The 24,146-nt window shown below is 48.2% G+C and overlaps 1 protein-coding gene across 1 annotated transcript in view; it reads left to right on the forward strand.

Annotated features, from left to right (window-relative positions):
* Positions 1 to 24,146, forward strand: part of ATP6V1E1 (ATPase H+ transporting V1 subunit E1) — a 140,580-nt gene that overhangs the window by 98,490 nt on the left and 17,944 nt on the right. The window contains exon 8 of the mRNA XM_085652168.1: positions 3,123 to 3,210. Within this exon, the coding sequence (XP_085508294.1) occupies positions 3,123 to 3,210 (88 nt within the window). The remainder of the gene's footprint in view (positions 1 to 3,122; positions 3,211 to 24,146) is intronic.

The following is a 24,146-nucleotide window of genomic DNA, read 5'->3' on the forward strand; positions in this document are numbered from 1 at the left end:
CCCAACCGCCGAGGAGCACCACCCCATGAAGCAGGGGGCCACGGAGACCTGATATGCAATGGGGTCTCACTAAGTGGAACATGAGCGGGGGATGAGCGCACATCCTCATGTCAAGGCCCATTGAGGGCTTAGATTTTTGCCAGCGTAAATTTTAAACCTGGGGAAAAATGGTGACACTACAACACCCACAATTCTCAGTGTGAAGGAGTAACTGAGAAGTCCAATCAGGACGTGCAATTAGGCATTTGAATATAAGGGAGTGTCACACCACATCCAGGAAACTGCCTATAAGGAAGACCACACTGAAACGTTCACAAAAAACGGCCCCTTGGTATACGAACTCTCTTAGGGACAAGAAACGTCTATGTAGAAGACTGGAAAGACGTTGGCGCTTGGACTATGCGGCGGACAATAAATCCCACTACCGTAAATCCCTCAGTGAATACAAAATGCAAGTAAAAACAGCCCAAGCCACATATTTCTCCAATAGTATAGTGATGGCCAAATCGAAACCAAAGGAGATTTTTCACATTATAAAACAACTAACGAAGCCTCCCCCCGCCGTGCAGGTCGATAAGTCCACCACCCACTGCAACAACGTTGCTGAATTCTTTTACCAAAAAGTAAATACCATCTACTCAGCCTTTCCCCCCCCCTATCAAAAACAGTACCTTTCCGACCTATCCCGATAAAGCCATAGCATCTTACCCCCCCCACTTCCCCAATCCACTTTGACTCACTTCCCCCTACTGGACCTCACAACTCTTGAATCCTTAGCAAAGAGAGTCAAATCCGGGTCCCCGGATGACCCAGCCCCCCCTGATATAATTTTGGCCGCCTCCCAGGTGACCCTACCTATAATTAGGGAGGTACTAAATGCTTCAATCATCTCTGGCATGGTCCCGGCCGTCTGGAAGCAGGCCATGGTCAGAGCTCTACTAAAAAAAAAACACTTTAGACCCTTCTGACCTGGCCAATTATCGTCCCATCTCCCTATTACCCTGGGTGAGTAAAATCTTAGAGACTCATGTAAACCATCAATTAGTAAATTTTTTGGAGAGTTTTCACCTGCTAGACCCCACACAGACGGGCTTCAGACCAAAACATGGGACTGAGACCGCTCTCCTCATGGTCACCGAGGAAGCAAGAACAATCCTGGATCAAGGAGAATCAGTGGCAGTGATCCTCCTTGACCTAAGCGCAGCGTTCGATACGGTCAGCCATGACACTCTGCTGTACCGTATGTCCTGTGCTGGGATTAAGGACAAAGCCTGGTCATGGTTTAAGTCCTTTCTAGAGGACAGATCCTTTAGAGTCTTCGAGGGTGAGTCCATGTCTTCTAGTAGACCACTGAAGTGTGGAGTCCCCCAGGGTTCCTCTCTGAGCCCCGCACTTTTCAATCTATACATGAGGCCACTGGCTGAGGTCGTCCGCCCTTTCGGGATTAAGATCATCTCGTATGCGGACAACACGCAGCTGGTGGTCTCACTGACGCAGGATGATAACCTTCCTGCGTCAGGCGGGCTCAGAGAGTGCCTTGAAGAGGTGAAGACTTGGATGTCCTCCTCATCCCTCAAGTTGAACGGGGACAAGTCGGAGCTGATGCTCCTAGGTCCCCCGGATCTTCGTCTCCCCGATGCCCTATGGCCCCCGTGTCTGGGTCCTCTACCATCTCCCAAAGAAAACATCAAGAGCCTCGGAGTTTGGCTGGACAGCTCCCTATCATTCAATATACAGGCCACGAAGCTGTCAGCTACCTGTTTTGGCATCATGAGGATGTTAAAGAAAATCCTCCCCCTCCTCCCCATGGAAGCCAAACAGGTGGCTATACAAGGGCTTATACAATCCCGTCTTGATTTTAATAATGTGCTCTATCTCGGCGCCCCAGACTACGTTTTGCGCAGGCTGCAGACAGTGCAGAATTGCGCAGCCCGTTTATTGCTGGAGATTCCTCGTAGACACTCTGTAAGGGCCGGACTGGTTAGCCTTCACTGGCTACCAGTTCGCCAAAGAGTTCTTTTTAAGGCAATGTGCATTGCCCATCAAGCCTTCTGGGACACTGGTCCAATTATTACTCGTAACCTAGTCACTCACTACACGCCCAATAGAAGTCTCCGCTCCAGCCAGACCTTTCTAGCTGTGACCCCTAGAATAAAACGATCCAGGTGTGGCGGCAGGACCTTTGCCCACAATGCCTCCAGGACATGGAATGCCCTTCCACTTCACCTCAGAGCTGATTCTAACCTTACCTCATTCCGTAAACAGCTTAAAACCTTCCTTTTTAATTCACCCCTCTAACCTCGTTCCCCCCCCCCCCCCCCCCCCTGTGTTTTCCGGCTGGTTCTGGCTATCATCAGCGCTTGGACGCCTCAGGGCAGCAATTTGCGCTCTACAAATATAAATACAATACAATACAATACAATACAACTCCGCTAGCCTTGTTCAACTGTACTTTTGTGATGTGTTCTCTGAAGGGTTTGACCCATATGTTTCCCCCTTTATTTATAATGCCACAGTGGGAACTTCACTTTATTGGTGCATTCATATATGCACTTCTGTTCATTGAGACTTTTACACTGAAGACTGTATTTAATATGGACGTCACATGTGCTTGCTGTGTCAGTGAGTTGCAGGCTGTCTGTTCATCCTCACTTTACTTCCTTCTCCACAAGCAAGCTGCTCCTTTTAACTAGTGCCTTTTGCCTGTCGTGGCTGGAGAGCTCTTCCAAGAGTTTTCTTGCTACAGTTTGGTTGCGGGAGGGGCTCAACAGTGAAATTTACAGTGTACAATAATCTGTTTTGGATTGGGAGACCCGAGGGTCGCAGTTGGTGACTTTTGTGAAACCATGTGTTTAGTTGCCTGACCACTCCATATGGTTAGTAGTTTTTTTTTGAATGACGTTTTGAAGGACCAGCCTCCCTTCATTCTAGAATTGTGAAATAACCAGAATTATAAAATTAATTTCTATACAGAAAACGGATTATCTCTCTTCCTGAGGCAGATCATCTTTTGCTTACTACAGAAGAATAATAGGGGTCTTCTTGTGGCCAGGTGCTTTTCTGGGATGCACAGGATGGCTGTTCAGATGCAATGACTATAGCGTGTTATTCTTTATTTCCAGTGCCGGAGGAATAGAAATGTTCAGCGGAGATGGAAAAATCAAGGTCTCTAATACACTGGAAAGCAGACTTGACCTCATAGCTCAACAGGTGAGATTTAACAAGACTCTTTTCTCCATAATCCAACTTATTTTTCGTAGCTGCCTGATTTTTTTCATTCTTTTCATTGTCGGCCATGCAGGTTATAGCCCTTACTAGATATTAAGCGTTCCATTCATTCTGGAAATTGTGTGACACATATTTTTCTTTCAACTATGTGCAAAGTCATCAAAAGTCAAGTGTGTTTCAAATGCCACATTAATATTTCCTCCTCAGCTATGACTTTGCATCTACCTAATTTTTTGCTTTTGTTTTTTTTAAATCGGTGTGCTTTTTCCTTTTATGATTACAGTTACAAAAAGAAAAGGATTCCAGGAACACAGTGTACTTTCATGACGTCCGTTAACAATTGCATATTACCTTGCAATAGCAACATGATAAACTACATTATTGCCAATATTTAATGAAAGCTGAAAGGACATTGACACTTCGAGTACCTGTGATGTTAATGGAAGGCAGTCTTACAGGAGACGCATATGCAAATCATAAGAAGTGGTATTGCAACCCATTGCACCTTACATCAAATGAGCATTTACTGTTTGCAGCAAGCAATAATGCACAATGACAGAAATAAACAGTTGAGGGCCTCAATCAAATAACAATAGGAACTGGTGTGGAGAAAGTAACTGTCATGTCATCCATGCCCCCACCCCTCTCCCCACTAACGAACCCCACTCCGTCGAGTTGCTAAGTGAATTACTCATGTCTGTCTCCAGATACCCCATTAGTGAGGCCGTTATCTGGCAAGGGGCACATGTCGTCCACGTCGATCCCGCCAAAGGAAGCAACTACAGGGGGCAGCAACTCGCATGCGTCCTCTCCTGATTCATCTCCACGGGGTACTTGGGCGTGTGGCGATGGGGGAGCATCTGAGATATCCGTGTAGAGATCAGCCATTATACTGCATATCCGCTATCGTCCAATGGATATTTACGGAGCCCCATGGCATCTTCCCTGTGTAATGTGACGCTCTCTGCATTGGCCCAGTTCGTAAGTTACAACATCCAGGCTGCGAGCTGTGGAGGGTCAGGTGACTCGTCTGCATGTGATCAGCCACTTAGCTACGATTAGACCCAGATCTATGAAGCGAGACGTGACTTTGTGCTTTTTACCTCGCTGGTATAGGCCAAGTATGCACACCTCCCATGCATGAGAGAGCTCTTCGTACAGTGCACCAAATGGGCATGGACCCCATGCTGTTCAGTCAAAGAGCCAGGTCTTGAGGTTCTTCCTGAATTGCGGCAGCGGTGGTGATTGCCAGAGGTGCAATGTGTTGGGTTGCCAAATAAAGGGGGTAGTGAACAGGTCAGTGTTTGGGTGGTTGAAGCAAGTGGAAAAAGACCAGATTTATACCAGTTGACTTTTAGGCCGGAAAGCAGAGCAAATTGTCTGAGAATGCAAGTGATCCTTCAGGGATAGAAGGGATGTCTTTCAAATAGATAAGAAGATCATCTGTATAGAGGGAGATCGAGTGCACTCCGTCGCCTAGGGGTACACCCACCACACGCCCTGTCCGCGCAGGTGAGCTGTCAGCAGCTCCACCGCTAGGTAGAAGATCAGTAGGCAGGCAGGAACCCATGCAGCAGCAGAGTGCCCCCTCATTCAGATGCAGTGGCAGGAGCACCAGCAGTTAAGGGGCAGTAGGCCAAATCTGGCTGGCTCAGGTTCATAATCCGCAGCGCTGGGGGGGGAGGTAGCAGGTGAAGTCAGGGCAGAGACGCAGCAGGAAGACTACCACTTTTCACTCTCCCCAACCCCCGTGCCTAGGCTAGGCCTGATCCGGCCTCCGTGCTCATCGCCACTACCGCAGCCAGCAGGGGGGAGTTGAGAAGAAGAGGGCGAGGGCATGCAGGAGATCAGCAGTTCTACAGCTACCAGGCTCACTCTCTCCACAAAGATCCCCCAGGCGGCAGCTCTCTTCTCCGTACTCACCGTGGCCCTCTCATCCACCAGATAGGCTCTTCCACCTTTAGGCTCAAACTACCTACACACTGCTCCAGGCCAGCCAGCCTCGGCGACCAGCCGCACAGCCACCCAATCGCCACCATAGGCCCGCAGTCAGGTCAGCAGGAGGGAAGAAAGTTGCGGCAGCACCAGGAGCACCCGACCGCACAGCACTCACTGTCTCGCCACCATGCAGGTTTAGGCTGCAGCCAAACTCCGCTGCAGACAGACGGTTCACAGAAAGTGATCTGCGTGATGGCGGGATGTGCTGGTAGGGGACCAACCGAGGGACCAGGCAAGACAAGTCGGAGCATTGAATTGCAGCTGTAGGCTAGAGTAATGGCCAGAGAATGGGGAAGAGATGCGGAGCCTCCTCAGAACACATCCATCTTGGCTCAGCTATCTGCATATACCTCATACCAACCTTTGGGATGTAGTTTAAAAGACCAAGTAAATATAATTGTCTAAGAGCCCTACAGTCACATGCTCGATAAAGGCTCTTCAAAGACATTTGGGTCCAGTTGCCCCACTCCAGAGATTTCAGAGCAGGCAATGGGTCTGATTCACAAAAGTAAATTTACACTTTTGTCTAAGTTTACTTTTTTTGGGTTGGTATTTTCAAACTACGGGGTTATACTAAGTTAACGACTGTGGAGACTCCTATCTTTTTATGCACTGAGTTCTCCGCCCCAACTGCGGAGCGTCCACACTCGTAAACTTACAAATAACTTGTAGTTTGTGAAGAAGAAAAAAAAAAGTAAACTTACTCAAAAGTGTACGTTTACCTTTGTGAATCAGGCCTAGCATTTTTTTCACCAGCAAAAAAGTTCAATTAAAAATGTTACAAGAACAAGTGCACTTCTGTATGCATAGACGTTTGCACATTGGAGTGCTCCTGGATATTTCTGACTTGTCGTAGTATAGACTTTTGGTGATTCGGAAAGATCCCCAGGAGTAGCTGTGAACTTTAATGACTTGTGTAGGTATCACCGAATGCTATGGAGTCTTTCTGAATTCCAAACAGATTGGAAATGTACCGCCAACGTACAAGATAACATTTCTGACTTTTGTTCTGGGGCAGTTTTAAAACAAATGTATTCAGACTATTTTGGTGAAATCGCAAGTGCATTTTCCAGACCCAATCCATGAGCTCCCTCTTACTTTTTCTTTTTCTGCCTTCGCCTACAAAGGTCTGTAATAGAAAACAGTTTTTCACTGCCTATGCCCTTTGTTTAAAAAATCTTTGGATTTTTTCAAGCTTACCGTCTATATTGACTGCGACCATTTTTATGTCTTGCTTGAGGAAGCGCATGCACTGTCGCTTGCAAGAGCATGGCCAAAGTACTGCTTGCTTTCTCAGTATCCTTTCACTGCTTGCAATGTAAGAGTAACTTTTTTCCATTTTATTGAAGCATTGAGTGCATGTGTTTGTCAGCTGTTTAATTCATGTGGTTCTTCTCAGCGCTTCTTGTCATCTTTGCCCCATCTGTGGCTTTATCACCATAAACTATGTGGTCATTTGGAGCGTTTCATCCTCCTGATGTGTGTGTGCATTCGATCTAGTGCGTTTATTTGCACTCCGATTTGATGGCGCAACATTACTTTTAATTCGGAGTGTGTATAATTTGCTTGGAAACCACATGCTTAAACAAATGCTTTAAATTGCTGTATTTTCTTTGTAAACACGCACTAACTAAACTTTATATCGTAGTGATAGAAGTGTGTTTTAATGGTGCATTTTGTAAATAGATAAAGACATCACAATTAAAACTAATGTTACACCGACAAATCAAAAATCAAGTGAGAGGATGTGGCATTATGGCCAAAGCTGACGACTTTATAACTGGTGAACCGGGTTCTCGTCTCTGCACCTGCTCAATATCCTGTGATTATGGGAAAATCACTAAATATCCCTGTGTAATTTAACTGGTGTTCGTGCCACTGCGTGCTCTGGACTACGTTTTGGAGATGCTCCCGAGGTAATGGAATGGACACCCTCCAAGAGATGACTCTAGTGCCTCTCTAAGTATCCCGATGCTGAGCTTCACTCTGTCTGCAACTTGTGCCTTTCGCTGGAGTATGACAAGAGTTTCTCTGTCTGTGCTCTGGGTTTCACAGCAAGAAGACTTTATGCCAGCATAAAGTCTGACAGTGGGCACACAGCAGGAAGACCCAGTCATCTGCAGAGATGCTTGACATCTTCGACGAGGCTTACCCCTGGGGAGCCAAAAAGAAAAGGAGAAGGCGTTGGGTGAGTATCCAGAGCTCCTTGCTCACCAGGCCAGCCCCAAGTGCATTGGCTCCAACATCTGAGTCTGGTGAGCAGGCTTTCCTGGAAGAAAAAGAAGAGGCTACCCATGACGCCTCATCCACGTCGGTCAGCTCTGCTCCATAAGAGGCTGCACGTCGGGGGTGAGCACTGTCCCTCAGGGGAGCAGCATCAAGCTCAGTGCCGAAACCACTGCCATCCTTGGATGTGCTATCTCACCTCGAAGTGCTGGTCAACACTGAGCTGAGGCCTAGGAGCTGGCGATTGACTCAGCCAAGGCCCTCAATCCTCTACCTGCCTCGAGCCTGAGAATGCCCTTCGGGGAGGCTTCACCATTGAAGCCGAAGGCACAGAAGCAACAACTAACCTTTGCACCAAAGCCTCCGTCTGCACCGAAGCCCGTCTCCCTCTACATCAAGGGACACCCCATCCTCGAGAGGTCTCAGCAGGAGTTGGACAAGAGACAAAGGAGGATCACGATCTATCCATGCATAGTCAAGATTGTGTTCTCGGGCCACGCCCTGCCCAAGAGACACAAACTTGGGGGCGTGGTCTCGCGGCAAGACAATATGGCCGCTAACTAGAGTCTCTCCGAGGCCCCCTTTCCCCCATGTATATCCGCATCGCAGATCTGATCTTCCTGGTGCCTGAAATCTAAACTGGAGGTGCAGCGGAGCTCGCGGCTGCAATTCCGGTGAAAATCTGCCGACCGGAGAAAAGCGCACCGGCGGCCTGCAACCCTTGGAAGCCGGGGCCTCGCCTAGTGGAGCTGGCCGACTTGGACGTCGAGTAGGTGGGCGGCCCCTCCCCCCTCCAGCCCGGTGAAACGGAGAACATCGGGAGTGGAGCTTGCCTCCACCCTCCACCACTACTACTTCTAAGCGCCTTTTGCCCAGCGCCCTAGTCTGACATTTGATACCTGCGCGCCGACTCGGGGGCGCCGGGGCTGGGCCCCTTCCACTGAGCTGGGGCCTCGGGCGGACCTCGTATGGTGGAGCTGACCGGCGGAGAGGTGAGCGGGGCTTGTGCTTGCTGAGGGGCGCCCCCCGCCTGATCCAAGTAGCGGCTGCGAGGAGACTTACTGTGTGACTGGGGAGGTGAGCGGAGTCCCGAGGTGGCCGAGCCTGCCGCGAGACGATCCCTAGACTGCGGCGGGCTCCACCGGGTTGCGTCAGGGGAAGGGATAGCGCCGACTGGCTGGAGGCGCGCTCTGAGGTCCCTGCGCCATGCTTGCACAGACCTGCAATTCCCTTTGACATACAGTATAGCGGAGTACCGCCCTGAGAAGGGCTGAGGAGTGCCCAGGGGTGAGTTGGAGGGAACCGACTGCCTGTTAGCATGTCGGATACATCTTCACTTCCAGCTGCTGACGCTGTCGATTGTTGGTGCCTTGGAGTGTGTGCCCCCATCCCTTCCCCACCCCACCCCCTTGCCCTGGGGTTTCATTGACTCTCTGCACACCGGATGGGGCATATGATAGACGCTTGAGGGGGCCCCCGCAGCATTCACAGTGCGCAATAATCACTGCATGGCTTGTAGACTATGCTCTAATAACCACCAGCCTGTTGAGCGCTCCCTCTGATTTGGTGATTGCCTGCTGACTCTCGTTGGTGCACGAGTGGGGGGGGGGGGGGGGGGATTGGGTTTCTGGCGCCCCCGATCTGCGCATAGCCCGAGTTACTTTCCTGCAAAACGAGCAGTCTTGTCATGTCCAATGTAGAGGGTACCCGTACGTCCCAGCAAAGCAGACTTGACCGCTATACCTGCCCGAAGGCGGACTTGACTGAACGAAAGGGGGCAAGTGATAAGCCACAAAGCGGTGCTGAGCAGGAGCCTACTGAGCCCACAATGAAGGACTTGATGGCAGCTATCATAGGGGTCCGCACATCTATTGATACCCTCTCCTCGGAAGTAACATTGATCAGGGCTGACCTAACAAAGTATAGAGAAACGGTCAAACAGTTAGAGGCTACCACCGCCAGCCTTGTGGAGGACACTTCGCAACTACAAATGGACATGGGGGAGCTACAGAAATTCTGGAGGCTGACGGAGGACAAGCTGGACGACAATGAAGGGCGCCTGAGACGCAATAACATCCGCGTTCTCGGCGTTCCGGAGAAATCGGAGGGTCCCGCTGTTGATCTATTCATTGAAGGCCTTATCACAACAAAGCTGCAGCCAAAGGGCCTTTCTAAATTGTTTGTAATTGAGAGGACCCACAGGGTACCTGGGGGTCGGCCGAAGCCGGGGGTCCCTTCTCGTCTGATATTGGCCCGGCTGCTTAACTATAGAGATAGGGACACAATCCTACAAGCCGCGAGGGTCGCTCCTCCGATCCACCTAGACAACGCGGAGATCACCTTTTTCCCCTACTTCACCCGAACAGTACAGATAAGGCGACGCTCCTTCCTTGATGTCAAGCGCAGATTGAGTGAAAGGTGTCTCAAATACGCCATGCTCTTCCCAGCGCGTCTGAGAGTTGAAGTTGAGGGGAGGACCCGCTTCTTTGACTTTCCGGAGATGGTGTCGGACTGGCTGGACGGCCTTACAGCTTCGCCGGAAAAGATCTCCACCGACCATTAAGTTGAGCTGTGGACTCTCGTTGATGGGCCCGGGTAGCAATGACTTGGCTGTTTTTTACGGAACACGAGCCGCCAATGTTTGACCCAGGCTGGAGTCGTGATCTATGCCTGCATATTGGATGTTCGCTTTCTTGATGGCCTGTGTATCCATCATATATTGCACCAGTAATTTGTAATTGTGGGAAAGGGGGCTACAGGGCTCTAAGGCCTCCCCCCGCATTTTTCTTCTTTTCAGTAGAATAGTTGGGGGACATGCACTCTGCATTTAATTTTCATGAGCAGATCTGAGCCCGGAGTGCAGGGAAGCAGGGTGGGGGGATGTTGGGTGGGATTGTTGTTTATTTGTTTGTTGTTTTTTTGCTTTATCTCGACAGTGCAATGTGTACACATAAACCCGCTAGCGGGGACCTGTCTATTTACCAATGGGAGTACAATGTAATAAGGAAATTACAATTTTAAGTTAGAATGTTAACGGATTGGGGGACAAGATCAAGAGAAGTGTTGTACTGCAATACATTAAGAGATTGTCACCGAACATTGTGTTGCTCCAGGAAACCCACCTCATTGGCAACACGTGCAAAGCAATGCACAGATGGGGTTACTCGATGGTAGCACACGCGAGCTTTACTTCCAGCTCCAGGGGCGTAGGCATTATGCAAAAAGTCAATTCTTCTCTCACTCACCTCCACCTATGCAGATGATCGGGGCAGATACGTCGGAATTACGGGCTCTTGGGAGGGTTGAACTGTTACCTTTATGTCTGTATATGCACTCCCGGGGTTACAGGGCATAACGTTCACTGATCTCCGCGCTGTTCTGTTAACTTTGCCTGAGGGACAATTGGTGCTTGGAGGCGATTTCAATTCAATAATATCGGGGACACTAGACAGACATCCCCCCGCACAACCTCTCCCGCAGCACATACCTTCTCCGGTTTCCTAGAGGCGATGGAGCTGATAGATAGTTGGAGAGCATGCAACCCAGACAAGATCCAACACCTTTCATTCAGGGGCACACAATAGCTTATCCCGCCTTGACTACATAATAGTTCCGGCTCCACAAATCACTCCCCTCTGTGGGTCCACATAGTACTAGACCACACGCAGGTGGGACGAATTGCCCCAATAAACCCTTGGTACCTCAAGAATCCCAAAATTAGAAAAGACCTCAATAAAGCCATGGACAATTACTTTCTTGAGAACGAACCCACAGGTAAGTCCCCTCAAATATTATGGGAAGCGTTCAAAACGGTAATCCGAGGGCAGGCCCTTTGTCTGATTGCGGGCTCCAAGAAGGATAGGATGAAAGACATCTCCAACATAGAACAGGAGATTTATCGAATAGAGCAGGATATCAGCTCAGACACCACACCAGAAACCCTTCACTTCCTCCGGCTGCGACAGGAGGAGTACCGGCAATTGGCCACTGATCGAGCCAAACAAATGGGACAGGAAAGGCTGGGCCGCATATATGACTGGGGTGACAAGGCTGGCAAATTGCTCGCCTGGCTGGACAAGAAAGAGAAAGCCAGTAAGCTTGTGCCAGAACTTAAAGGTGGTGACGGGTCCCCTGTAACTGACCTCAAGTCATAGCTAACCACTTTGCAGCTCACTTCCAAACAGTGAATAGATCAGTGGCACCTTGCCCTGAGACGGATTTTTCGGATCTTATCAATGATATTTCTCTTCCTACACTGTCTGAATCAGACCAAACATTTATGGATAGTGCCCTCTCTGCGGATGAAATAGCGGCAGCTATAAGAGCATTACATCCGGGAAAGGCCCTAGGCCCAAACGGCATTCCAATCGAACTTTACAAACTCCGTCCGGATAAATTGTCCCCCTACCTAAAATCCATGTTTGAAGATGAATATTGGTGCAATATACATACAATCATGAGTGAAGTGTTGGGTGTAGAAATCAAGCCGGAAGCGCCCAGGTGTCTTCTCAATATCTGGGAACCTACCGACCTAAACACTTATGCAGAGAAATGGGTCACACTTGGTTGCATGATCGCCAAGAGAAATATTGCGCAACTCTGTGGAGCCCTGAAACCGCCCTCGATCACTGATTGGGAGCGGGATCTTGACTGGAGTATGTTAAGAGAAAAAACTGTTTATATGGCCCGTGGCTGCCCCCGCAAATGGTCCAAGATGTGGGCACCCTGGAATGCATACCGGGGCAATATATGTACCCCTCCTCGTGATGTAGATGATATTGATCCCCCATCCCCGTGATTTTCAATGCTTTATGCTGCTTTATTTGTATTTACCTTGATTTCACTGTGGCCCAAGTATTGATTTTGTGCATATGTGCATGTATGTCGAAATTGTTCAATAAAAAGATTTATAAAAAAAAAAAAACACAAACTTGATGTCGGAAGTCAAGCCATCAAACACTTCTGTTCCCCTCTTGTCCCCCAGGAGGCCAAAGGACAAACTTTCTTTTCCTCCTACATCTGCACCCCCACCATCACCTCCTATGCCTTCTCAGAGGTCTCTGGAGTCTTTCTCCAACACTGGCAACCCAAGCCCTTCTTCTCTGTCTGAGGACTTTGGCCTGGTTTATGCTTAAGGAGATCCATAGAAGGACTACTAGGAGGACTCCTGACAGATTGGGATTTAGAACACATCCCTGTAAGAGCCTCCCCTTTGCAGATCGTTACAACAAACAAATGATGGACGGAATGCTGACAATGCATACATTCTCCCCCAGTCAAGAGATCTGGGTTAAATCCATCGTTCTTTTGCCCACTACGCCACCCCAGTTTAGACATGGCCATATGCAAATCAGTCTTGACCCTGTGCCTCATGGGAACAGTCCAGCCCGAACTGCCAAGCCATGTCTTCCCTGGACCGGAATCAAGCATCCTAGGACCGGTTTCTGGCTATCAGCCATCATCAGCCAGGATAGCTTGACTCCAGTGGCGCAGTGAGCACGGGTCCCACGTCTGGGAATACCCATCCCACTTGGGGCGAAAAGCGTTACAACAAACATGAGGCACAGGGTCAAGACTGATTTGCATATGGCCATGTCTGAACTGGGGTGGCGTAGTGGGCAAAAGAACGATGGATTTAACCCAGATCTCTTGACTGGGGGAGAATGTCTGCATTGTCAGCATTCCGTCCATCAATTGTTTGTTGTAACGCTTTTCGCCCTAAGTGGGATGGGTATGCCCAGACGTGGGTCCCATGCTCACTACGCCACTGGAGTCAAGCTATCCTGGCTGATGACGGCTGATAGCCAGAAACCGGTCCTAGGATGCTTGATTCCGGTCCAGGGAAGACATGGCTTGGCAGTTCGGGCTGGACTGTTCCCATGAGGCACAGGGTCAAAACTGATTTGCATATGGCCATGTCTGAACTGGGGTGGCGTAGTGGGCAAAAGAACGATGGATTTAACCCAGATCTCTTGACTGGGGGAGAATGTCTGCATTGTCAGCATTCCGTCCATCAATTGTTTGTTGTAACGTAAAATCCCCTTTGCAGATGACACTACGGTGTACCACAGTGTTACCCAGAGAAGTGCTGCCTACCATAACATAGACATGCCTGCCACCCCTGAAGAAGATGTCTTCCTGGTGGAGATGTTCTCCAAAACTGAACGTTCTATATAGTACCTCCCAATGCTCAAGGGGAGGATTAAATCTGCCCCATAGATATTCAAGAAGCAGGTCAAGTCTCTTGTGGTGACGTCACACATCGAGAAAGTTCCAACCAGCCCCCGCTGACCCGTTCTGCATTAGGGTCATGTCCTACCTTACACATTATTGGTCACCAGTACTAGGAAAAGATCAGCAGCCTGGAACACTTTAGGGATTTCTTCTCCCTTGGAAAGAAATCTCCTCAGACCAGTGATCTTGTCCATCATCGAGCACGGCTACTGCCTAGAACTCTTCGCCACCCCACCAAACATTCCCACTCAGCTACACACACCTTAGGCTGCTACACAAGGAGGCTCAGGTGCTCCTGTCCAAAGGAGCCATAGAGCCAGTGCTCCGCCAACACCAGGACAAAGGAGTCTACTCACTATGCTTCCTCTTTCACAATAAGGACTGGTCACTCAGGCCAATCTTCGACCTCTGTCCTTTTACAGATGCATCCTATCAGAACACTTCTACATGGTCACCCTACAGGATATCATCCCCCTGCTGCAGCACGGTGACTTCATGGCCAACCTTGACCTGAAGGACACCTTCTTTCGCTTCCTGATCCATCCAGCTCATTGGCACTATCTCGGCTTCATAGTAAGTGGTCAACACTACCATTTTAAAGTGCTGCCTTTCAGAGTAACCACTACCCTGAGGTTCCTCACCAAGTGCTTAGTGATGGTAGCTGCTCCCCTCAGAGTTGGGGGAGGGGAGGGTTGTGGAAGTGGGTGAGGTGGAAGGTGGGGAGATATGCTTCTTCCCCTACCTAGATGACTGGCGGATCAAGAGCACAAGCTGACAGGAATGCCTGGCTCACACCCAGCCATGGTTTTTGAGTGGTAGGGGCCGGTTTTGTTACTGGAGGCTGGTTTTGCAGCAGTGCTGCAATATTGGCTCCCTGTAACAAAAGGGGCGGCAGTGGTCCTAAAGTGGCCAGACGCGGTGCTAAAGCAGCAGCACTGCTTCTCACTAGCCCCCCTTGCCCACAAGTCCTGCTTCCATACTTTTGCAGGTGGGGCACCCCAGAAACAGAGCTTTTTCAAAGCGGAAAACGCAAAACTGTTTAAACTTCGCCGCCAGGTTTCCAAGCTGGCAGTTCATCTACAGTGCTCTGTGGATGAACCGGTCCTGTATCTTTACCTACGCTTTTCCTCCTCTCCCGCTCATTCCGTACATGGTCAGGAAGCGGAGGCAAACATCCCATACCATCATCCTTGTGGCTCCAATATGGGCCAGACAACCATGGTTCTCAACCCTGCTCGAGATGTCCATTGCCCCTCAAGAGAAGCTCCCCAGCAGGCTGGACATTCTCACTCAAGATCCCTGCGAGGTAGACACCTAGACCCCAGGCAGCTCAACCTAGCGATTTGGCTCCTGTGGTCCTAAAGTTTGGTTTTGAGAAGCCCGTAGTCCCAATAAATGCACTTGCTATGATGGTCTTTGGAAGGGTTTTATTCACTAGTGTACCCCAAACAACGTAACTCCGCTCACCCCCACAGTGCAGGACATCCCACCAAAGGTGCTCCCTGCCCCATGTCTGGAACCCCAACATTGTCCTCACTAGGCTGATGGGGGTCACCTTTCCAGCCACTGCCTACATGTCATCTGTAGTTCCTTTCAGGTTGCCTTGCTCATAGTAATCGCGTCACTCAAGCGCATCAGTATATTACAGGCCCTCACCCTTCATGAACCTTTTATCTAACCTATCATACGTTTTTGCTCAAGGTGTTAACACCTTAACCAATCTACTGAGTGTAGGAAAGTAGTATCTGCTTCTTATGGTTACCCCCACTTTTTGCTGATGTCGCACTGTTTTTGGAGTAGTCTGACTGGGATCCTGCTATTTAGGACCCCAGTCTATCTGCTTTCTCCCTTAAATTGTCATGCATGTACTTTAATTACTCTCCAGATTGGATACTGGGGTACCCTTATCAGTCCATAGTATATGGTACACCATGTACCCAGGGCATAATTACCCAAGAGGCCTCCCATGGGCTGAAGCATGTATTATGCCACCCATGAGGTCATTCAAAATGACATCACAGGTTTTCTACAGCAACCGGAGTAAGCTGGTGCTTGCAACACTTACTTAGATATAGGTTCACTATATCTATCTAAATCCCTACTCTTAAAAACCTATCAATCCCCTTATGGCAGGCCTTATCAATCCTGAAGGCAGAGTGCTGGGTTTTACGTGAGAGGGTACCCCTGCATGAGTAGGGCCCCTCTGCAGCCTTCGGAGAACCTTCTCCGGGGTTGTCTGTGATGCAGCCAGACATATAGGTCTAAGTGCATTATAACCTCACTGTAAATACTAACTTTAAAATGGCTGCTTAAAAACATGTTGTGTTTGGTGTCAAACACCTTGGAATCATACCTCCACACCAGTAACTGGTTGGAAGGTATGATTCCACCCTTCAAAAAGGGACATGTGTGGGTCACCGGTCGACCCGGTACCCGCTTTCTCGACCCGGGCAGCCACAGACACGATTCTGCTCTCCTGCTGCTGTGCCAAGCTTGAGCCGAAGAAGGCATGACAATAGGCATCCTGTTACACCTCCCAGACTAGGTTTAGTGTATTGGGGCTGGGTGGGTGCCCTCTGAGAGTGCCAGAAAGTCTGCACTGGGGGCACATTTGGTGTCCCTGTGCATAGTTCAGCTCAAACCAGTTCTGGGAGCCATTGGCTCCTGCTCTGGCGTGAAACTGGACAAAGGACATGGGTTTTGCCACCCCACTTTCCTGCCCCTCCTCTAGGAGGGTCCCTAGAATCTTTCCAACCCCTTCCCATGGGTATAAAGTGGGTTACCTGGCTTCAGGACTTTAGATTTTACCTGGACAAGATTCTGCTAAGAAGAAACCAAGTACTTTGACTGCCTGCAAAACGTTGGACGATGAAGAATCGTCCTTGGAGTAAAGAAGTTACTCCCCTGCAAAAGCAGGCACCTTAAGTGCATCTTACCGGTTTGCTTATCCTGAGCTCCTGAGGACTTCGAAGATTTCAGCAACACAGGAGGTGGGTTCCCGAAAGTCCCTGAGGTAGATCTGACATCTGAGTGATTCTGAGACCAGTATCCCTCGTGGGGGCCGTGCAACCCAAACCCCTGTGCACCGCGTACATTTGCAAGTGCATATGCTTGTTGGCAATTCCCGAGCTTGTGAATTGGACTACGTATAGTCCTGACCCAGAGCAGTAATTGCACCAAAGATATCCGGCCTCCACTCACCGAGTGACCTGTGGGCTGGTACTTTACAATCTTGCTTGAGGTCTCCTGGCGATCCCTGGTCCGTTGGCCTGTAGGCCCTGGCCAGGGTCACCTTGTTTGTTCTTCGGCTTCCTTGGTTGCTCCAGATGTGCCCTGACTCCGCATTGCTTGGAAGTCCCCTGGACCTTGCTGGTCCACACCGTAACTTGTTTGCTCTGCCCTGCGTGGGTTGCATTTGCCAAGGCTTGTTGGTGCTCCAGCTGGGCATCGACCCCTCAGCACTCTACATCCTTCGTGGGACAGCTCGCCTCCGGATCCTGGTCATCCTCGATGTCTCCTGGTCCCCGTGGCTGCAGAGTCAAGCAACTCTTCTTTGCAACTGAAGCATCCGACATCGGTGGGCATTCGACAACCGAGCCCCTGGTCACCTGAAGTGAACCAGACTCTGTCCCCTCTGCTTTCAGGTTCTTCTCACCTAGAATCAAGGCTTGGATTGCACCAGACACTCTTCGCCTTCCCGGCAGCACTACTTCTTTGCAACTCTCCATTGAAAATGACAAAGGTTTCCAACACCACTTGACCCCAATGCACCCGGCTCCTCTGGGATAGGTAATATGGGTACCTCGGTACTAACTGGTGTGTTGGCCTTAGAACCTCATATGTTCCAAAGGGTTTGCTCGAAGTCCTCGTAGAAGTGTACTTAAACTGTAAATTTGCAACCACGACTTGCCCATAGAGGTGTACGGAGCACGCGGTCGTGTTTTCTCACTGCACCCGTCCTCCGTGGGCTCCCTGTGTAACTCCTCTGGGTGGTTCCTTGGGGTCCCAGCGATTCTACGTGCTCTAGGCACTGTGTCTGGTCAAGTTGTGATTGTTATACCATTTTTTTAGCATATGGTTCGGTTTCCCCCCTGAAGCCCGCTGTTTTTTTTTTTGTACTTACGAATGTTCTATTGATTTAGTATTGTGTGCTTTGTGCCCTAATTTCGTAGAGAGACTAGTAGAGAGTGTTATATTAATAAATACATATTTTTAAACAACTACTGTATGGTTCTCCTTTCATTTAGTCATTCAGGAGGTGATATTCTGGTAAAACAAGCTGCTTTACATTCCTTCAAGATGAAGCCTGCTCTCCACAGCTACCACTAGGATAGGTTTCTAAAGGTTCTCTTTGACCTCATACATCATAAGGGTCGTGTGGACTGGTACAGAGTGCCCACTTTAATTAGTGGACAACATATACCAGGCCACCTTCTCACACTGAGTCTCTAGTCTTTTTGTCTTCGACCTGTCTCGGTAGCTGAGAGAAAACCCCACATGCTTGACAGTAACAAACTCTTATGTGCTGCACAGACAGGACCAAATTCTTTTGCAAAACTCAACCGCTTTTTAAAAAAAAAAAAAAAAATTTTTAACCTCATAAAGGACACACCATTTCAAAGGCAGGGATTGCCAGGTGGATTGTCAAATGAATCCAGCCCTGCTATGCTGCAGGCTAAAAGAGCCCTACTTTCCTGCCCCAAGCCACATTCCACCTGCAAACAGGCCGTTACTATGTCTTTCCTGGTGAAAATACCCATAGCAGATTTTTGTAGAGTTGGCACGTGTTCCACTCCACACACATTTACAAAACACTACTTTGGAAGTCCTGGCAAGATAGCAGGCCAGAGTTGGTCAAGCTGTCCTCAGGACGATGTTTCAGACCTCTGCACCATCCGCATGCAGACCTCTGCACCATCCAGCACTTGGGAGTACTGATTTAAAGCCTATGCAGAGCGTATGTATATACAGCCCCACATGCTACGAACAGAAGCATCTGTTGGTTGCATGTAGTGCTGTAGATTCACATGCACACACCTTCCTCCCTTGAAGCCAGTGACTGTTACAGATATACTTCAGTTTAAAATGATTCTTTTCTACTTGCACGGTCACTTTCTTTTGTACACATTATACCTACTCTCACCCACTGGGTGAAAAACTATCTAATGATGGAGTCGATAACTATGCACATCTACGACCAGAGGAGGAGTCACAGACCTTATGACTCGAAAGATTTGTTCGAAGAAAAACGGATTGCATCCTCAGAGCGCAACACTAGATGGTAGGAGTATGCACCGCATGTGAATCTACAGCAATGCATGCAATGAACAAATGCTTACATGATAAGTAACCTATTCCAATTTCATTTGGAAGTAATTCATTCTGTTAAAGTAACAGTACATGTGGCTTATCATATTTCACACTCGTAACCATTTTAGGCAAAGAGATGTGGCCTAATGGCCAGAGCTATCAAATTTGAAACTGGTGAACGAGGTTTGCATCCTGGTGTGTTGCCTTGTGATCCCGGACAAATCCATATGTAGTAAGCATTTTTGCTGTCACAAACGGCCCGATTCACAAAATCGGGCTGTTTGCTACAGCAAAAAATGATTTTCCATCTGTACAAACATCCAAACTGCGATTCTCCAGAATCAGTTTTGGGTGTAGAAATCCCTGTTTGGAAGGGGCGTGTTTAGGTTGTCCCTTCCAGATAGCGATTTCCATATTGTGTATCAAACATCCGAAACCTTGATATTTTAACAATAACTCAAAGTTGGTGGTAATTCATTCGCAAATCGAAAAGGGTTCCTATGGGACCCCCTTTCCTTTGTGAATGTTGGAGAATTTTCTTTTTAAGAGCAGGCAATGGTCCACAGGACCACTGCCTGCTCTTAAAAAATGAAAGCAAAGCTTTTTATTTTTTATTGTTGAAACGCATCCCGTTTTCCTTTTTGAGAAAAACGGGTTGCATTTCAACTCCAAAAAACCTTTATTCTAAACCAATCACAAATATCATTGACTGTTGAGCTCAGCAGCCCACCATCCCTGTGATGACAGGCATTCATATTGGGTCGCAAACTGCGACCTGCCTCGTTAATTTTCATGAGGTAGGTCGATTTGCGACCTACTAGGTATCGTAAGTATGAAACAAAAAGTTTCATACACAAGGAATGGTGATTTCCAAATAGCGATTTTCATAAAATCGCTATTTGGAAATCGCTATTCCTACTCTTTGTACATCTGGCCCAAAATCTTCTGTGCTGGCAGGGACATCAAATTTCCGGTAGTGCTGGTCAAAAACCAGTCAGGTGGCAACCCTAGGAATGTCTGAAACGGAGGAACTAGTTGTCCAGGCTTCCAGTCAGCTGCTGAGAATGATGGAGCACAGATCACTGTCCTCCCAAAGCATATTCCAGAATAAAACAATACAATCACAAGGGTGTCCATGGTCTATGCGAACTCCAGTCCATAAAGCAAGCATTTGAAGACCATGGTGTCCTGTAGCATTTTATGTGTATAATTCACAGCAAAATCATAACCATGTCCCCCGCTTCTTTACCCAAACCTTGAACTCTATGCTTAAGCCCTCACTACCTACATTTTTAGTATATTTAAATCCTTTTCATTTACAATCTTCCACAATCAACAGCAAAAAAGGATGATGCTGCCATTTGGCATCCTAATTTAAATCAGCAGGTTCAAAAAAAAAAAAACACAAAAAAAACCAACAAAGAAACCTCTACGTTCAAAATACAATACCACTCTCACCACACCACCAAAGAGTTGCTGTCTGGGGATAAAAGCACTAAATCAATGCCAGACACCTATAAGACTGGCCTAGGAGAGTTCAAGTGCATTAGTGGACTGGAGGCTTTCGAGAGAAAATGGAGAAGCTTCGATTGGGGGAGTTTCCCCTGCCTTATACTTCACTTCCGGGCACAGTTTTTGTTCTCCATTATCCCATCATCCTTTTATCAACTCTCTCTCTAGAATGGAGTTGAATTTGAGACCTAGAATTCACTGCATGTTTCATTTGCAAGTGTTCAAATCATTTAGCCAGCCAGCCTTCAGCCTATCATATGCACATCTTTATAAGATGTTTTATAGTGCTCGACAAGGCCGTTCGGGGTCCTCAGACCACAATTATGTAATATTTATCTACTGATTACTTTTAAAAGGCACCATGTTGACATTTATCGAATGGCTGCTGGGCATCAAGACAAACAACATTCAAGACCTATTGGCTTTGCCAGTGATTTTTCATATTTCTTTTTTTTCTCATATATTGCTCCTACTTTTTCAATGTATTTCTTCTTCTCAACAATGAACGTTTCCCCAATATGAACACTTGTCCATATTCATGCTTTCTTCCCTCTTTATCCCATTAATATCTTTAAACATGGTCATTTTTACATTTTGAAATTCAAAAGGGTAAAGTCAACTCTTCATCTGTCAAAGAAGCAGCTCCAGGATAAGAGTCTGATTTGCTATTGTGCACAATGTGAAAGGGGATTTCCTTATAGTGCCGCATGGTACAAGGGAGTGGTTGGCGCAAACGGTGGAACCATTGGGCTTGTGGACATTGGGGAGGTAAGGTTTGGATCCAGAGCATGGGATTAGAGGATGTATGGTGAACCCAATACCCAAACTTGAGTATGCATACTTCTTAGTGGCACACAGCACTTGTGCTAGATTAGACCGTTTTTTGGCCTCAACTTTGACACAGTTTCTCACTAGGATATTGTTCACATAGTTTATTTGACCACTTCCTGATCTCCCTTATGTGAGCATTGATTGTTGGCTCCATGACTATAAAACACTGGAAAAATACGGATGGACTGTCGTACATCAAAAATAAAGTCCAAGACTGCATAAGCATTGCCAACTGCTTGTTGGGTTGCCCTGAAAGCAGTCATTTGAGGCATCTTTATATTGGCCCATTTTAAGATGAATAGAGCTAGGAAAGAAAACCTAGAAACGCTAGAGCTAGAAATTTGCTTGTCAGAGCTAGATATTGTTCACAAAGGACAAGTTACTAACCTTTTAGTTACTCCTTATCTGGTAGAGACTTGATCTAGCTGCAGATTCATTACCTTTGAACTTTCCAGGCATCAGACTGGATCCAGGGGATTTTTCTTGAACAGTACCCCTGCACGCCAGTAGGTGGCACCGGTTGACTCCGTGTGACATAGATGGTATTGTTCTCCTCGTACTGACGTCCGCGTCCTCTATATTTTTTTGCCACCTCGGCACGCTGATGTCAGTATTTTTCACGCCAGAAGCGCACAGACTCAGTGGGTGGGTCGGTAAGCAATCTGCATCTAGATCATGTCTCTACCATGTAATGTTTTACTGAAGGCAAGTAACTTGTCCATCTTATAGAGACATTTAGCAGCAGATTCCTTGCCTTTGAACAGATGTCCAAGCAATACCATCCCCGGAGGAGTGACTGCAGAAAAGTTTAAACCAGAAAGTCCTGAATTACCGAGCAGCCAAAGAGGCCAACCCTCTGGACTGGAGTGTCCAGGCATTAATGCTTGTCAGGCGTGTACAAGGAGGACCACGTAGCTGCTTGGCAGATGTCAAGTACCGGGACAGGGACATCACGTTGGAGAGCCGTGGTGGCTGTTTTAGCTCTAGTGGAATGAGCTCTAAGGCCTTCAGGATATTTCTTCTTAGCTAGAGCGTAACCGATTGGGGAAAAAAAAATGTAATGCAAAGGATTACCCATCTGGAGATGGTTCTCTTTTGCACAACATGTCCCTTCTTTGCTCCAGTGTAACCCACAAAAAGTTGGTCATCCGTCCGGAACTCTTTAGTGCGCTAAAGGTAGAACGATCACTGTCTTGTTGATTCCAGACAGTGAAGAGGTTCTTCCTCCTTAGAAGGATGCGGAGTAGCATAGAAGGTGGACAAGGTGACAGATTACCCTAGGCGGAAAGGTGTCACAACTTTAGGCAAAAAATAAGCCCTAGTGCGGATTACTACCTTATCGTGGAAGATGGTCGGATAAGGAGGCAGAGAAGAGAGCCTGCAGCTCGCTTACCCTCCTGGACAAAGTTATTTCCACTAAAAAGACTGTCTTGATCGTGAGCAGGTAGAGAGGGAAATTGTGCAGCGGCTCCAATGTGGCACACATCAGATAAGTGAGGACCAAATTAAGGTCCCATTGGGACATGTTGAAAGGAGAAGGGGGAAACAAATGCGTAAGCCTCTTTAGGAATCTATGTACAATATGTGATTTGAAAAGTGACGGTTGATATGGCAACCATAGAAAAGTAGAAAGGCCCAAAAGGTAATCCTTCAGAGTGCCAAGAGGAGAGACCTGCTGGGCAAGAGACCATATGAAAAGGAGAATGTCTGACAGAGAGGCAGACAAAGGGTCGATAGACCGTTCTGTACAATATTTACAACATTTTTGCAATCTGCAGATGTATATTGACTTAGTGGAGGGACGCCTGTCTGCCAGAATAGCCTCACATACTTGAGGAGTAAAGGCAAATGCTGTGATTTGGCGCCGCTCCGTCTCTACGCAAGGATGCAGAGTGTGACCGGTTCAGGTGGAGGACCCTCCCCTGCAGCTGCAACAGAAGTTCCTCCCGAAGGGGCAGCCTGACCAGAGGATCGATGCTCATTTGCTCGGGATACCAAACTCTCCGTGCCCAGTCTGGTGCCAGAAGAATGACTTGTGCCCGGTTGTTCCTGATCTTCTTGAGCACTCTGGACAGGAGTGGTATGGGCGAAAGGCGTATAGGAGGGCGATTTCCACTCAAGATGATAAGCGTTGCCGAGTGAGAGCCACCTTGGACACTCCAAAGTGCAAAACAGCTGACATTGCGCGTTCTCGACGGAGGCAAACAGATCTAACCAAGGGCCTCCCCACTGCTGAAAGAGTCCTTGGCCCACTTCCGGATGGAGACACCACTTGTGATCCGCTAAGCACAGTCGGCTGAGTTTGTCCACCCTGGTGTTCAGGGAACCGGCCAGGTGTTGAACCACCAGAGGATATGCCTTGTTCCAGCCAAGTCCAGAGGCGCAGGGCCTCTTGACAGAGTATCCATAAGACCTGATTTTTTGCATTAGCCCATGGCAGTGATGTTGCCTGTGAACACTTGAACCACCCTTCCCTTGATGGACAGTAGGAAGGCTTTCAGTGTCAGTCGGATCGCACAAAGCTCCAAACAGGTTGATGTGGAGCACGGTTTCCGCCGGAGACCAGAGGCCTGTGATCTCCACCATCCCCAGATGGCCACCCTGACCCAGGAGTGACGCATCTGTCACCACTGTGAGATCCGGGTGGGGAAATGAAGAGGGTTCTGCCTGTAACCCATTCGCGGTTCGTTAGTCACCCATGCAAATCTCACGCAGTTCCCTCCGAGGTGTAGACCAGGTCGGTGAAAATTACCTGAAAGTTCAGGTCCCACTGCAGAGTCTGCATGTGCCATCTTGCATAAATCACA

The sequence above is a fragment of the Triturus cristatus genome, chromosome 4_1, assembly GCF_964204655.1.
Source record: "Triturus cristatus chromosome 4_1, aTriCri1.1, whole genome shotgun sequence".
In the NCBI taxonomy this organism is placed as follows: domain Eukaryota; kingdom Metazoa; phylum Chordata; class Amphibia; order Caudata; family Salamandridae; genus Triturus; species Triturus cristatus.